The sequence below is a fragment of the Doryrhamphus excisus genome, chromosome 13 (assembly GCF_030265055.1).
Source record: "Doryrhamphus excisus isolate RoL2022-K1 chromosome 13, RoL_Dexc_1.0, whole genome shotgun sequence".
Lineage (NCBI taxonomy): Eukaryota > Metazoa > Chordata > Actinopteri > Syngnathiformes > Syngnathidae > Doryrhamphus > Doryrhamphus excisus.
Window position 1 is genome coordinate 17,520,235 of NC_080478.1, and position 13,399 is coordinate 17,533,633.

Genomic DNA, 13,399 nt, shown 5'->3' on the forward strand with positions numbered 1-13,399 from the left:
CACAAAATACTTATTACATCCAATTAGCATCATTTCATATTACAGAAGTTAGAGTATAGCTTAATGCACACATGTCTTCCTTTCTTTTGGCTTTCAGTATGATGTAAAAATAAAAATAATTATTAATGAGATACATCATTAGATATTACATTCATTTTCCTTGTCACCCACAACACAAAATGATGTTTTGTTGAAATAGCATACTGTATATTGACTGACAAGTGACAGGGTTTTTGCGTTTTAATGCACATTTTTGCACATTTGTGTTGTACAGTGAGTAAAATTGAGAGAAAAACATCTAGATTAGAGTCTAGAAGATTATTATCATACAAAAACAATGTAAAAAAGGGTCTAAAGCGGGGGTCTCAAACACATGGCCCAAATGTGGCCCGCAGGACACTAGTTTGAGGCCCCCGCCTTGATATGAAAGTTTAATGTTAGTGCGGCCCGCGCAAGTTTGATATGGATGCTGTATGGTATCATGTACCCAGAAAAAATTATTACGTTTGATTAATGTTCATGTTAAAGGTTGAATAACTGTTAATAGTTATCCTCCCTATCCGTGTGGAAGTGTTAAGTTTTTGGCTATTTAAGTTTAAAGGAAATAACTTGGAGGCTACCGTTTAGGTCGCTAGCTCTCGAGTTTGCGAGTTAGCATGTGTCTCAAGACCCTGCAGTTGCGCAATATGTTGTAAATAAAAAAAAGTATAAATGTGACTATAGTCGTGTTTTGTCCAGTGGCCCCCAGGTAAATTGAGTTTGAGACCCCTGGTCTAAAGAAAGCTTAAAAATCAAAAATAAATTGTAAAAATAAATTATCCAAACTGCACTGCAGGCTGCACGGCGGTCGAGTGGTTAGCGCGCACACCTCACAGCTAGGAAACCCCGGTTCAATCCAACCCTCGACCATCTCTGTGTGGAGTTTTGTGTGGGTTTTCTCCGGGTACTCCGGTTTCCTTCCACATTCCAAAAACATGCTAGATTCATCGGCGACTCCAAATTGTCCATAGGTATGAATGTGAGTGTGAATGGTTGTTTGTCTATATGTGCCCTGTGATTGGCTGGCCACCAGTCCAGGGTGTACCCCGCTGTCTCTCGCCCGGAGACAGCTGGGATAGGCTCCAGCATACCCGAAACCTTAGTGAGGATAAGCGATAGAAAATGAATGAATTAATAAGGTATGAAACAGGCTGTACGGCGGTCGAGTCGTTAGTGCGCAGGCCTCACATCTAGGAAACACGAGTTCAATTCCACTCTCGGCCATCTCTGTGTGGAGTTTTGTGTGGGTTTTCTCCGGGTACTCCGGTTTCCTCCCACATTTCAATAACATGCTAGGTTAATTAGCGACTCCAAATTGTCCATAAGTATGAATGTGAGTGTGAATGGTTGTTTGTCTATATGTGGGTAGAGTGTATATGACTATGGTTGACTCTTTTGGATGTCTGAACATGCAGTTTGTCTGGAATGACGAGCACATCCCCAGTCAGACTAGTGTTGACTGGACATTCATGGAGCAATGAAGCCACCAGGGAGTGTGTGTGTATGTGTGTGTGTGTGTGTGTGTGTGTGTGTGTGTACGCTCCCCAGCCTCCCTTGATGGTTGTGTCCAAGACAAATCACCACTGCTGCTGCTGTCACTGCGGGCCTTGACCAAGACAAACAGGCCAGTTTTAAAATAAGTACCTGCAGCCTCATAGCCTTTCCACACTCATCCACAGTGACTCACATCCATATGTCCTCACATGCTGGAGCATATTTCCCGTCACAGGTCACAGGCCTGGAGTTGGAGTCCAACACACCACACGGGGGGGGACTCACTTTTCACCCCCTTTCAACCTTGTCTATTCTCTCTGCTGCTGTACACACACATATACACACACACACTTATGTGAATATTTACCATATCGCACACCAGTTCTATTATAGCAGAAATGCTTGGAGTGCAAAAACAGGGGTGACTCAAATGAGCATAGCAGGTTGGAGGGACACAAGCTGTGTATGCAAGCTTTTGACTGTCGATGTATCTGTACAAGCACGTACAAAAACCTCCAGCTGAATATGCAAACCGCTCCTAAGTATCAGTCAGCAGTATTTCCTTGCTTTTACTTAACAGCACATTGCATTTTGGGAGTTGTGGTTGGTCCGAATAGGCAAGGCTTGTGCCTGCGTGATTGCATTTCCTCGCTAGACACATCTTCGACACAACACAGACACATTTGAAACCAACCTCGGGAGCCCCACAATTGAAAAATGTGTTTCATCTACATATTGATTAGCCTCTCTGAAAGATGTCAGCAGTTCACTGAATGACAGTGTTTTTCAACCTTTTTTGAGACACAATACGTTTTTTTTTTACATTGAAAAAATCTTGTGGCACACCACTAACTAAAAATGTTCCAAAATGTCACCACGACCTCACACGTGCATCAATAAGTCTATCGGAGGAACAAGGTAGGTGTTGCCACACGGACCAATATTACATTGCTATGCTAGTCTTTACACCACAGACACTCCACAGTAGCCACGTTTTTACATCACCACTTTTTCTCTTTCCCAATGACCTTTCGGGAAACAATGGTATCCATGGAAAGGAACATTCCAATCTCTTGTCTACATGCAGCGTGAAAACCAAACAGAATAGTCAATAGGGCATGCCCAGTAAAACGTAAACATCAACATCACGTGATACCAGCTTCCTCGAGTTTTTGTTTCACTTGTTGGAATAACTCCGTATTGCCAGTTTTTCGTCTGTCCAGTCTTGAAATTTAGTTTAAAATCAAAAACCAACTTTGCTTAGTCCAGTGCCGATTGCTGGCCTCCATTTTTAAAAGTGAAGAACGTCTGGATCTGCGTGTTACGTCATATCTGAGCATGCGCTGAAAGAACGCACCCGGGATAAATTTAAACAGGAAAAGATCAATTTCAATCTTGCTAATATTTTATAATTAAACTCGGGACATGTTTTATATAGATATATATTTTCTTTTTTAATAAAACTGCACTTGTGAATAAAGTATAGAAGGGTTTAGATTCTGTTTCACAGATGGCGCTAATGCATACGAAAGCTGCTTGCCAACCGCCAATAAACAACAGAAGAAGAAAAACACCACGAAGAAGAACGCACCCTGACAACTTTCCGTTTGAGCGGGTACAAGATACCTCAATCGGATTGGTTAAAGGAATATTCCATCCCTGTTCAATTCTTTCCGTTTGAGCAAATATACCAAATGCAATTGGAATATTTGGGTCCATGTATATGTGGATATTGACATAATATTTGCAAATGATGATTAATAAATGTTAATTATAAAAAGTGATATTGGATAATTCCTCACGGCACACCTGACGGTTTCTCAAGGTACACTAGTGTGCCGCGACACAGTGGTTGAAAATCACTGGTGTAGTTATTGTTAGAACTGTCAAGTCCCTTTAAAAACACGTATTATCTTAAGTGCGTGTGTTCCAAGTAATTACACCAGTTAATTCTAGCTAGAGTGCATCACATACAAAAATCCAATATCCTGAAAAAGTGCACGTCTCAGTCAAATGAAGGTTACTGTCAGGGTGAAGCAGTATTGAACAAGCTTCCCGCCCCCCCCTCCTTCCCCAAAAATATGACCTTACTCCTGTCACCCAATAAAAGCTGACCGTTCTCAGTATGTGGGCGGGTTTTAGTAGCAGCCAGTTGCAGCGCAGACGGCAGGGCGCTGGGGCTGACTGATGAATGACTTGCAATTCGGTGAGGAACCGGACCAGTGGCGTCGTGGATTGATTGGCCCAAAGGGGGCTGTCGGCGGGGGGGAAAGCACTTCCTGTGTGTGTTAATGGACGCTCCTGCAGAAGCATTGTGGCGGCTTGTGGGAGTGTTTATGGTGGAACTCGCTTGCTAATTTGCTTTCAGTATCAGGGTGGAATTAAAGGAGAGTCAGAAAGGGTAACGAGCTAATACTTTGGAGTGTGTGTGGTTGTAACACTCTTTGCTGATACTCAGGCATCGAATACAAACATAATCATCTACACCAGGGGTCTCAAACATGCGGCCTGCGGGCCACATTTGGCCCGCAGGACACTAGTTTGAGGCCCCCGCCTTGATATGAAAGTTTAATGTTAGCGCATCCCGCGCAAGTTTAATATGGATGCTGTATGGTATCATGTACCCAGAAAAAATTATTACGTTTGATTAATGTTCATGTTAAAGGTTAAATAACTGTTAATGGTTATCCTCCCTATCCGTGTGGAAGTGGTAAGTTTTGGGCTATTTAAGTTTAAAGGAAATAACTTGGAGGCTACCGTTTAGGTCGCTAGCTCTCTAGTTTGTGAGTTAGCATGTGTCTCAAGATCCTGCAGTTGCGCAATATGTTGTAAATAAAAAGAGTATAAATGTCACTATAGTCGTGTTTTGTCATGTCTACAGGGCTCTAATAATGCTTTGTTCATTTTAATCTGAAAAAAATTATTTGTCTACCCACCAACTATATGTGGTTTCTTAAGTTTTTATTATTTGCCGTTTTAGTATTATTATTATATTTATTTATTAATGATTCATTGATTTTCTTTATTCTTGATTTGTTTATTTATTTTTCATCTTATTTTGTGCAGAATAAAATAATAAAAATTTAAGATATTTGAGAACAGTGGAATGTTTCATCAGAGCTTTTATTGTAGAAAATCGGAACCAAAGCACTGAAAAAGTTTGTATATTTTTCTGTTTTTAATAAATGCGTTTTTGTTTTTTTTTGGAAAACCTGATGTGGCCCAGTCTCACCCAGACCCTAGGTCCAGTGGCCCCCAAGTGAATTGAGTTTGAGACCCCCTGATCTACATCAGACATTGGAGGTGTGGATAAATGTCAACTTCTTATTAACAGCAATCCCTTGTTTATCGCCGGTAATCATTCAATCAGTCAACATTCACACAGGAGCTGCTGTCAACCACAACTCACGCCAGTCTCGGAGCCACGCTGCTCAACCAAAGAACTCTAGCTAGCTGACGTCATGCACCTCACTTCCTTAAACTTGGCTTGGCTTCCTTAAACTACTGGTTGAAAATAGCCCTGTGAGAAATTTGCAGTAAAGTTGGTAAAAGAAAAAAAAAAGTTGATATGATTTTTATGACCCTCTCTCTTGAAAGCATCGCAATCGAGAATCGTTACAAACCGGAATCGGAACAGACCTCATTCAAATTGAAACGATGTTCAAGCCACAATTTTAAAACTCCCAAATTTTATGTGTGTTTTGAGTGTGTAATAAAACTTGTACCCAAGTCTTCCCAGCTGGTCCAGTTCAGGTACCGGCGGTCCATAGGTTTCAATTTGCAGGGGACTGTAGTGGTAGAGAGCGTCTTCTAACTTGGGTACAGGTTGCAGACATACCGTCTGGCGCTGTTGGGAGGGGTGGGGGGGGGGGATACAGAGAGAAGAGAGAGAACAACAAATTTAACACAGGACAATAATCTTCATTGGTATGCGGTGGAAACTACGTCACATCCATAACGACTTAACAAGAAAAACTATTAGGACTTAATGTCAATCAAACTGAAGGCTGAACAAGTTCCTGACAGACTGGTTTAGATATGGGAGACATTTTTACTGTCTTTCACTATCATTTCAGATTTAGTCCACGGTTGACTACTCGTTAAATGGGAGTTATTTTTATATTTCGCTGTTTTTAAAAGGCTAAAAGATCTAGATAGACAAATCAACATGGTAGGTATGCAACAACAGTAGCTAATTTATTTAGTCACACACAAAAAAAAGAAGAAATGACATCAGACAAGACCAGAAGACTCACTCCATTCATTCCGCTATGAAACAAACATGCTTAGGTGCTGAGACCAATGCACAGAGTGAACCCTCTTCCTGCCAACAAGGAAAACAAACAGGCATACACATGGCAATATATGGAGGCCGGCAGAATTAGAGTTATTGTTTGTTTATTGTGCGATAAATTGATTAATCATCCAAGGCCTGTATTACCGTACAGTAAAAAAAACAGGCATAAGAACCTAAAATTGTATGCTCCATTACCGTACACTGGAATTAAGAAGCTCATTCCCCAACACGGTGAAGGAAAACTGTTCAAACAAGCCAAGTCAGCAAATGTGATGTGATGACGAAGTATGGAGAAAAAAAATCAACACATCACAGCCAAAAAGAATTGGAAACAAGCTTAGCGGACTCAAACGTGTGACAAATATTAGCCCACTGACTGTTGGAGAAGGCTGAGAACTTTAATTGTCAGGGACATGAAATGACGCTTTAATAGACAATCCTTTAAAAGCTGGGGTTTCACCGTTTCTTTAGCATTGAAACACGACACTACTCAATGCCATCGCAGAGATGCTCAATTTGAGGCTCTGTCATCAAAAGGGGAATTTCCAAGCGACGCCGACTTTGTCTCGGCATGAAAGTAGTCAGACAAATCAGACAAATTATAATGGCGATGCCTAAAACAAACAGGGGGAAATTATAGGGAGTACAAGAGGAACTGAAAGACAATAGGAAGATTAAAAAAAGATGAGAGAAATAAGAAGTTCAACATGGGCAGTACAAATAAGAGAGCTCAGAGGAGAGTTAATAAAAACCAAAACAAAATGAGTAACATGTGTCCAAATGGCCTGAAACACACACATTTAAGCATATACAGTAAACCTCGCATATATCGGACTCGGATATATCGGAAATTCCCTCACAACGGACAGATAAAAAAGAACAGATTTTTCTGTAATGCATTTCCAATAAAAATTCATTGCATATATCGGATTTTTTATAACGGATTTCGCCTATTTCGGACAAAATCTCCAGTCCCGTTCCAATGCATTTCCATTAAATTTCCCTCGCATATATCGGATGGCCGCATCGTGGCGCTCCGATTCGCCGAATCGTGACAGGCCGCTATACGACGTCATTTGCAGCGTTTGCAGCGTTGCCTGCGCGTCCAGGTACATTGGAAACATAGTCAAGGAAGTGCCTTTTTATAACGGATAAAATCCGATTTATGCACATACCGGATATCCGATATATGCGTAAAACAGACATTTTCCGGTATACGCATATAACGGATTTCGCTTATATCGGACAAAACCAGTGGGAACAACTGAATCCGATATATCCGAGGTTTACTGTACATACACTACTAAAGCCCACTAAGCACCACTGAGGATGCATAGTGAGACAGCAGCGAATCTGCGTAACTCAGCCAAACAACACGATTAACCACGATTAATCACACGTGCAAATTATTCCTAATAGTTTGCTGCTCTTTCACGTTTCTGGTTGTGTAAATTCATTCAAGTCCAAACCAAATCAAGACTGTATAACAGTACTAGGTAATCATCCATGCTTTCAATATACACCTCCTATGTATGTTAGCATCTCCAAATAAGGCTGAATAAGACAGAATTAAGAATTCAGTTGATTATGTAAAACTGATTGATTGACTGGGCTGCACGACGGTCGACTGGTTAGCGCGGGGACCCGAGTTCAATCCCACCCTCGGCCATCTCTGTGTGGAGTTTGCATGTTTACTCCAGGGAATCCGGTTTCCTCCCACATTCCAAAAACATGCTAGGTTAATTAGCGACTCCAAATTGTCCATAGGTATGAATGTGAGTGTGAATGGTTGTTTGTCTATATGTGCCCTGTGATTGGTTGGCGACCAGTCTAGGGTGTACCCCGCCTCTCGCCCGACAGCTGGGATAGGCTCCAGCACTAGAAAATGAATGAATGATTGATTGATTAATAATAATAAAGCGGGCGGCACGGTCGTCTAGTGGTTAGCACGCAGACCTCACAGCTAGGAAACCAGGGTTCAATTCCACCCTCGGCTATCTCTGTGTGGAGTTTGCATGGTCTCCCCGTGAATGTGTGGGTTTTCTCCGGGTATTCCGGTTTCCTCCCACATTCCAAAAACATGCTAGGTTAATTGGCGACTCCAAATTGTCCATAGGTATGAATGCGAGTGTGAATGTTTGTCTATATGTGCCCTGTGATTGATTGGCGACCAGTCGAGGGTGTACCCCGCCTCTCGCCCGACAGCTGGGATAGGCTCCAGCGGTAGAAAATGAATGAATGATTGATTAATAATAATAATAATAATGTGTTAAAGCAATTAATGCAAAATGGTGGATGTCTGCAAACAGCAGAGGCATCATCAGCGATGGGATGTTGATCTCCATTGAAGCAGAACCCCACACAGAAATGACGGCCTTTTTGTGTTCAATAGAACAACGACATTCAAAGAACAAATCCCCATTAAGAACAATAAAAAAAAAAACAACCCAACTGACAATTGGTAATCAGTCAACAAAACGGACTCAGCAATCCCATCCAATTAACCAACGTCCTTTTCACTCATACAACAACATTAAACAACACAATCTCTGTTAGTCATCGTTGTTATCCTCCAAAAACCCGAGACACAGTCAAGCGCTTCTCGACAGTCTTTAACCTCAAGGTGCCAACGATCGCCAATCCTGTCCCATCATTCATCCAACACAGCGGTGTCCCGCCACAGACTAATGAAACACAGGCCTGCCAACCAAAAGGCTGAGAAACTTTCCTTCAATTTGACACTCCTGCACTCTCGCCATCCATCCTCCATCAAACTTTCAGCACTACTTAACTCCGATGCACCAATTGACGTACTGAGATTAAGCGGCGTCGGGGGGAAGGGCGGAAGAAATGAATGCATGGTGGAGAAAGAAAGCAGAAAGAAAGGAGTAAAGCAGATTCTTAAGTGATAGAGCAGCAAGCCTTTCTGTTGCGTTCCACATCCACACTGACAAATACAGCATAACAAACGGGCTTTCTTGCTTAACATATTTGTAAAATATGTCTTTCAAGTCAGGTGTGCCGTGAGGAATTATCCAATATCACCTTTTATAGTTAACATTTATTAATCATCATTTGCAAATATGATGTCAATAGCCATTATGTCAATAGTATACATGGACCCAAATATTCCAATTGCATTTGGTTTATTTGCTCAAACGGAAAGAATTGAACAGGGATGGAATATTCCTTTAACCAATCCGATTGAGGTATCTTGTACCCGCTCAAACGGAAATTTGTCAGGGTGCGTTCTTCTTCTTCGTGGTGTTTTTCTTCTTCTGTTGTTTATTGGCGGTTGGCAAGCAGCTTTCGTGTGCATTAGCGCCATCTGTGGAACAGAATCTAAACCCTTCTATACTTTATTCATAAGTCCAGTTTTATTAAAAAAAGGAAAATATATATCTATATAAAACATGTCCCGAGTTTAATTATAAAATATTAGCAAGATTGAATTTGATCTTTTCCTGTTTAAATTTATCCCGGGTGCGTTCTTTCAGCATGCTCAGATATGACGTAACACGCAGATCCAGACGTTCTTCACTTTTAAAAATGGAGGCCAGCAATCGGCACTGGACTAAGCAAAGTTGGTTTTTGATTCAAACTAAATTTCAAGACTGGACAGACGAAAAACTGGCAATACGGAGTTATTCCAACAAGTGAAAGAAAAACTCGGGGAAGCCGGTATCACGTGATGTTGATGTTTACGTTTTACTGGGCATGCCCTATTGACTATTCTGGTTGATTTTCACGCCGCATGTAGACAAGAGATTGGAATATTCCTTTCTATGGATACCATTGTTTCCCGAAAGGTCATTCGGAAAGAGAAAAAGTGGTGATGTAAAAACGTGGCTACTGTGGAGTGTCTGTGGTGTAAAGACTAGCATAGCAATGTAATATTGGTCCGTGTGGCAACACCTACCTTGTTCCTCCGATAGACTTATTGATGCACGTGTGAGGTCGTGGTGACATTTTGGAACATTTTTTTGGTTAGTGGTGTGCCACAAGATTTTTACAATGTAAAAAGAAAACGTGCCGTGGCTCAAAAAAGGCTGAAAAACACTGCTCTAGACTTTGGTCCACACATTGGCAACCTCATCATTCATGCAAAACTGACATCCCAACAGCAGGTAGCAAGTGCAAAAAAGCTGGTCGCCCCTTGCCTTACAGGTTTAAATATAACCTCCTATATAACCAGTGGCAGCTGCCCCAGTGCAAAGCCCCTAAAGCTGACAAGTCCTTTTCCTGCTGGACTGGGCTTGCCTGGGTTGTTGAGGCCATCCTAAACAGGGCCAGGCCAGGGGTAGAGGCAGAGGTGTGAATGCCCACATGCGCTCGTGCCACTCACAGCTGATGGTTCTCTTCACTCCCCCCCCCAAATCCCGGTACTAAAACGCCTGCACTGATCAACCTGTGTTCCAGTAATCCAACAAGAAACGGTGACGTAAACAATAATTTGCAAAAACAACTTGTAAATAGCCCTGTGATTGGCTGGCCACCAGTCCAGGGTGTACCCCGCCTCTCGCCCGAAGACAGCTGGGATAGGCTCCAGCACTCCCATGACAGTCACGTAAACAATAATTTGCAAAAACAACTTGTGAATAGCCCTGTGATTGGCTGGCCACCAGTCCAGGGTGTACCCCGCCTTTCGCCCCAAGACAGCTGGGATAGGCTCCAGCACCCCCATGACCCTCGCGTAAAAAATCATTTGCAAAAACAACTTGTAAAAGCTATGGCTGGCCACCAGTTCAGGGTGTACCCTGCCTCTCGCCCGAAGACAGCTGGGATAGGCTCCAGCACCCCCATTTCAGCACCCCCATGACCCTCGCGTAAACAATAATTTGCAAAAACAACTTGTAAATAGCCCTGTGATTGGCTGGCGACCAGTCCAGGGTGTACCCCGCCTCTCGCCCGAAGACAGCTGGGATAGGCTCCAGCACCCCCCATTCCAGCACCCCCATGACCCTCGCGTAAACAATAATTTGCAAAAACAACTTGTAAATAGCCCTGTGATTGGCTGGCCACCAGTTCAGGGTGTACCCCGCCTCTCGCCCAAAGACAGCTGGGATAGGCTCCAGCACCCCCATGACCCTCGTGAGGAAAAAGCGGTAGAAAATGAATGAATGAATGAACTTGTAAATAGCCCTGTGATTGGCTGGCGACCAGTCCAGGGTGTACCCCGCCTCTTGCCTGAAGACAGCTGGGATAGGCTCCAGCACCCCCATTCCAGCACCCCCTTGACCCTCGCGTAAACAATAATTTGCAAAAACAACTTGTAAATAGCCCTGTGATTGGCTGGCAACCAGTCCAGGGTGTACCCCGCCTCTCGCCCAAAGACAGCTGGGATAGGCTCCAGCACCCCCATGACCCTCGCATAAACAATAATTTGCAAAACAACTTATAAATAGCCCTGTGATTGGCTGGCGACCAGTCCAGGGTGTACCCCGCCTCTCGCCCGAAGACAGCTGGGACAGGCTCCAGCACCCACATGACCCTCGCATAAACAATAATTTGCAAAACAAGTTATAAATAGCCCTGTGATTGGCTGGCAACCAGTCCAGGGTGTACCCCGCCTCTCGCCCCAAGACAGCTGGGATAGGCTCCAGCACCCCCGCGACCCCTGTGAGGAAAAGCGGTAGAAAATGAATGAATGAATGAACTTGTAAATAGCCCTGTGATTGGCTGGCGGCCAGTTCAGGGTGTACCCCGCCTCTTGCCTGAAGACAGCTGGGATAGGCTCCAGCACCCCCATGACCCTCACGTAAACAATAATTTGCAAAAACAACTTGTAAATAGCCCTGTGATTGGCTAGCGACCAGTTCAGGGTGTACCCCGCCTCTCACCCGAAGACAGCTGTAATAGGCTCCAGCACCCCCATGACCCTTGTGAGGATAAGCGGTAGAAAATGAATGAATGAACTTGTAAATAAATCTAATTCAATAATATGAGGAAGAAAAGATATCAAACTCCCAGTGAATGTGTTGAGATATTAAACAGGGCTTTTGTTGGGGGTGGGGTATGTAACGACAAGCTCCCAGGCAGAACAGGTCGGGCCAGTCCTACACCGACGAGTACGTCTCCCAATCAGAGGTCACTGTAAAGGACAACTTGAACAAAGCAAAACAAACGAACAGCGTGTAATTGTTTGTATTTTCTATTGAAGGCAAGTCCCATCGTGTGAATAGAACAATGACAGCGAGGTCCCCGGGATATTTAAGTCAGCTACACATCTATGTTTGGGGATAAACTCGCCACCCACATTTGTCTGTCTGCGTATGTGTGTTGCCTGCCGCTTCCATCGGGTGCCCACGGCGGCCTTGTCAGGTATGTCAGCTGCTCCGCCACCTGTGACAAGCGGATCGGGACATACTGGTGCGGGAACCTTTCATTTAAGATGCCACTGAAAGCTGCTCTAAAGCAAAGAGATTCCTCATCGGTCAAAGTCTTTCAGGAATGATGTTGTTCATTTGTTTCATTTGTTTTTTCATTTGCTTATTTATTTTTCCATCTTATTTTGTGTTGAAAAGTAAAAATTAACATTAAACATTTATTCAATAATTTAATAATAAATAAAAATTAATTGGTTAATTTGTTTCATTTGTTTTTTGATTTGCTTGTATATTTTTCCATCTTATTTTGTGTCGAAAAATAAAAATTAACATTAAACATTTATTTAATAATTTAATAATAAATAAAAATTAATTAGTTAATTTGTTTCATTTGTTTTTTGATTTGCTTATATATTTTTCCATCTTATTTTGTGTCGAAAAAAATTAACATTAAACATTTATTTAATAATAAATAAAAATTAATTAGTTAATTTGTTTCATTTGTTTTTTGATTTGCTTGTATATTTTTCCATCTTATTTTGTGTCGAAAAATAAAAATTAACATTAAACATTTATTTAATAATTTAATAATGAATAAAAATTAATTAGTTAATTTGTTTCATTTGTTTTTTGATTTGCTTATATATTTTTCCATCTTATTTTGTGTCGAAAAAAATTAACATTAAACATTTATTTAATAATAAATAAAAATTAATTAGTTAATTTGTTTAATTTGTTTTTTGATTTGCTTATATATTTTTCCATCTTATTTTGTGTCGAAAAATGAAAATTAACATTAAACATTTATTTAATAATTTAATAATAAATTAAATTAATTAGTTAATTTGTTTCATTTGTTTTTTGATTTGCTTATATATTTTTCCATCTTATTTTGTGTCGAAAAAAATTAACATTAAACATTTATTTAATAATAAATAAAAATTAATTAGTTAATTTGTTTAATTTGTTTTTTGATTTGCTTATATATTTTTCCATCTTATTTTGTGTCGAAAAATGAAAATTAACATTAAACATTTATTTAATAATTTAATAATAAATTAAATTAATTAGTTAATTTGTTTCATTTGTTTTTTGATTTGCTTATATATTTTTCCATCTAATTTTGTGTTGAAAAATAAAAATTAACATTAAACATTTATTTAATTATTTAATAATAAATAAAAATTAGTTAATTTGTTTCATTTGTTTTTTGATTTGCTTATTTATTTTTCCATCTCATTTT

The 13,399-nt window shown here is 40.9% G+C and overlaps 1 protein-coding gene across 4 annotated transcripts in view; it reads right to left on the reverse strand.

Moving 5' to 3' along the window:
- Positions 1–13,399, reverse strand: part of mnat1 (MNAT1 component of CDK activating kinase) — a 116,780-nt gene that overhangs the window by 19,152 nt on the left and 84,229 nt on the right. For all 4 annotated transcript variants that reach the window (XM_058091527.1, XM_058091526.1, XM_058091529.1 and 1 more), the window contains one exon: positions 5,259–5,380. In XM_058091527.1, the coding sequence (XP_057947510.1) occupies positions 5,259–5,380 (122 nt within the window). The remainder of the gene's footprint in view (positions 1–5,258; positions 5,381–13,399) is intronic.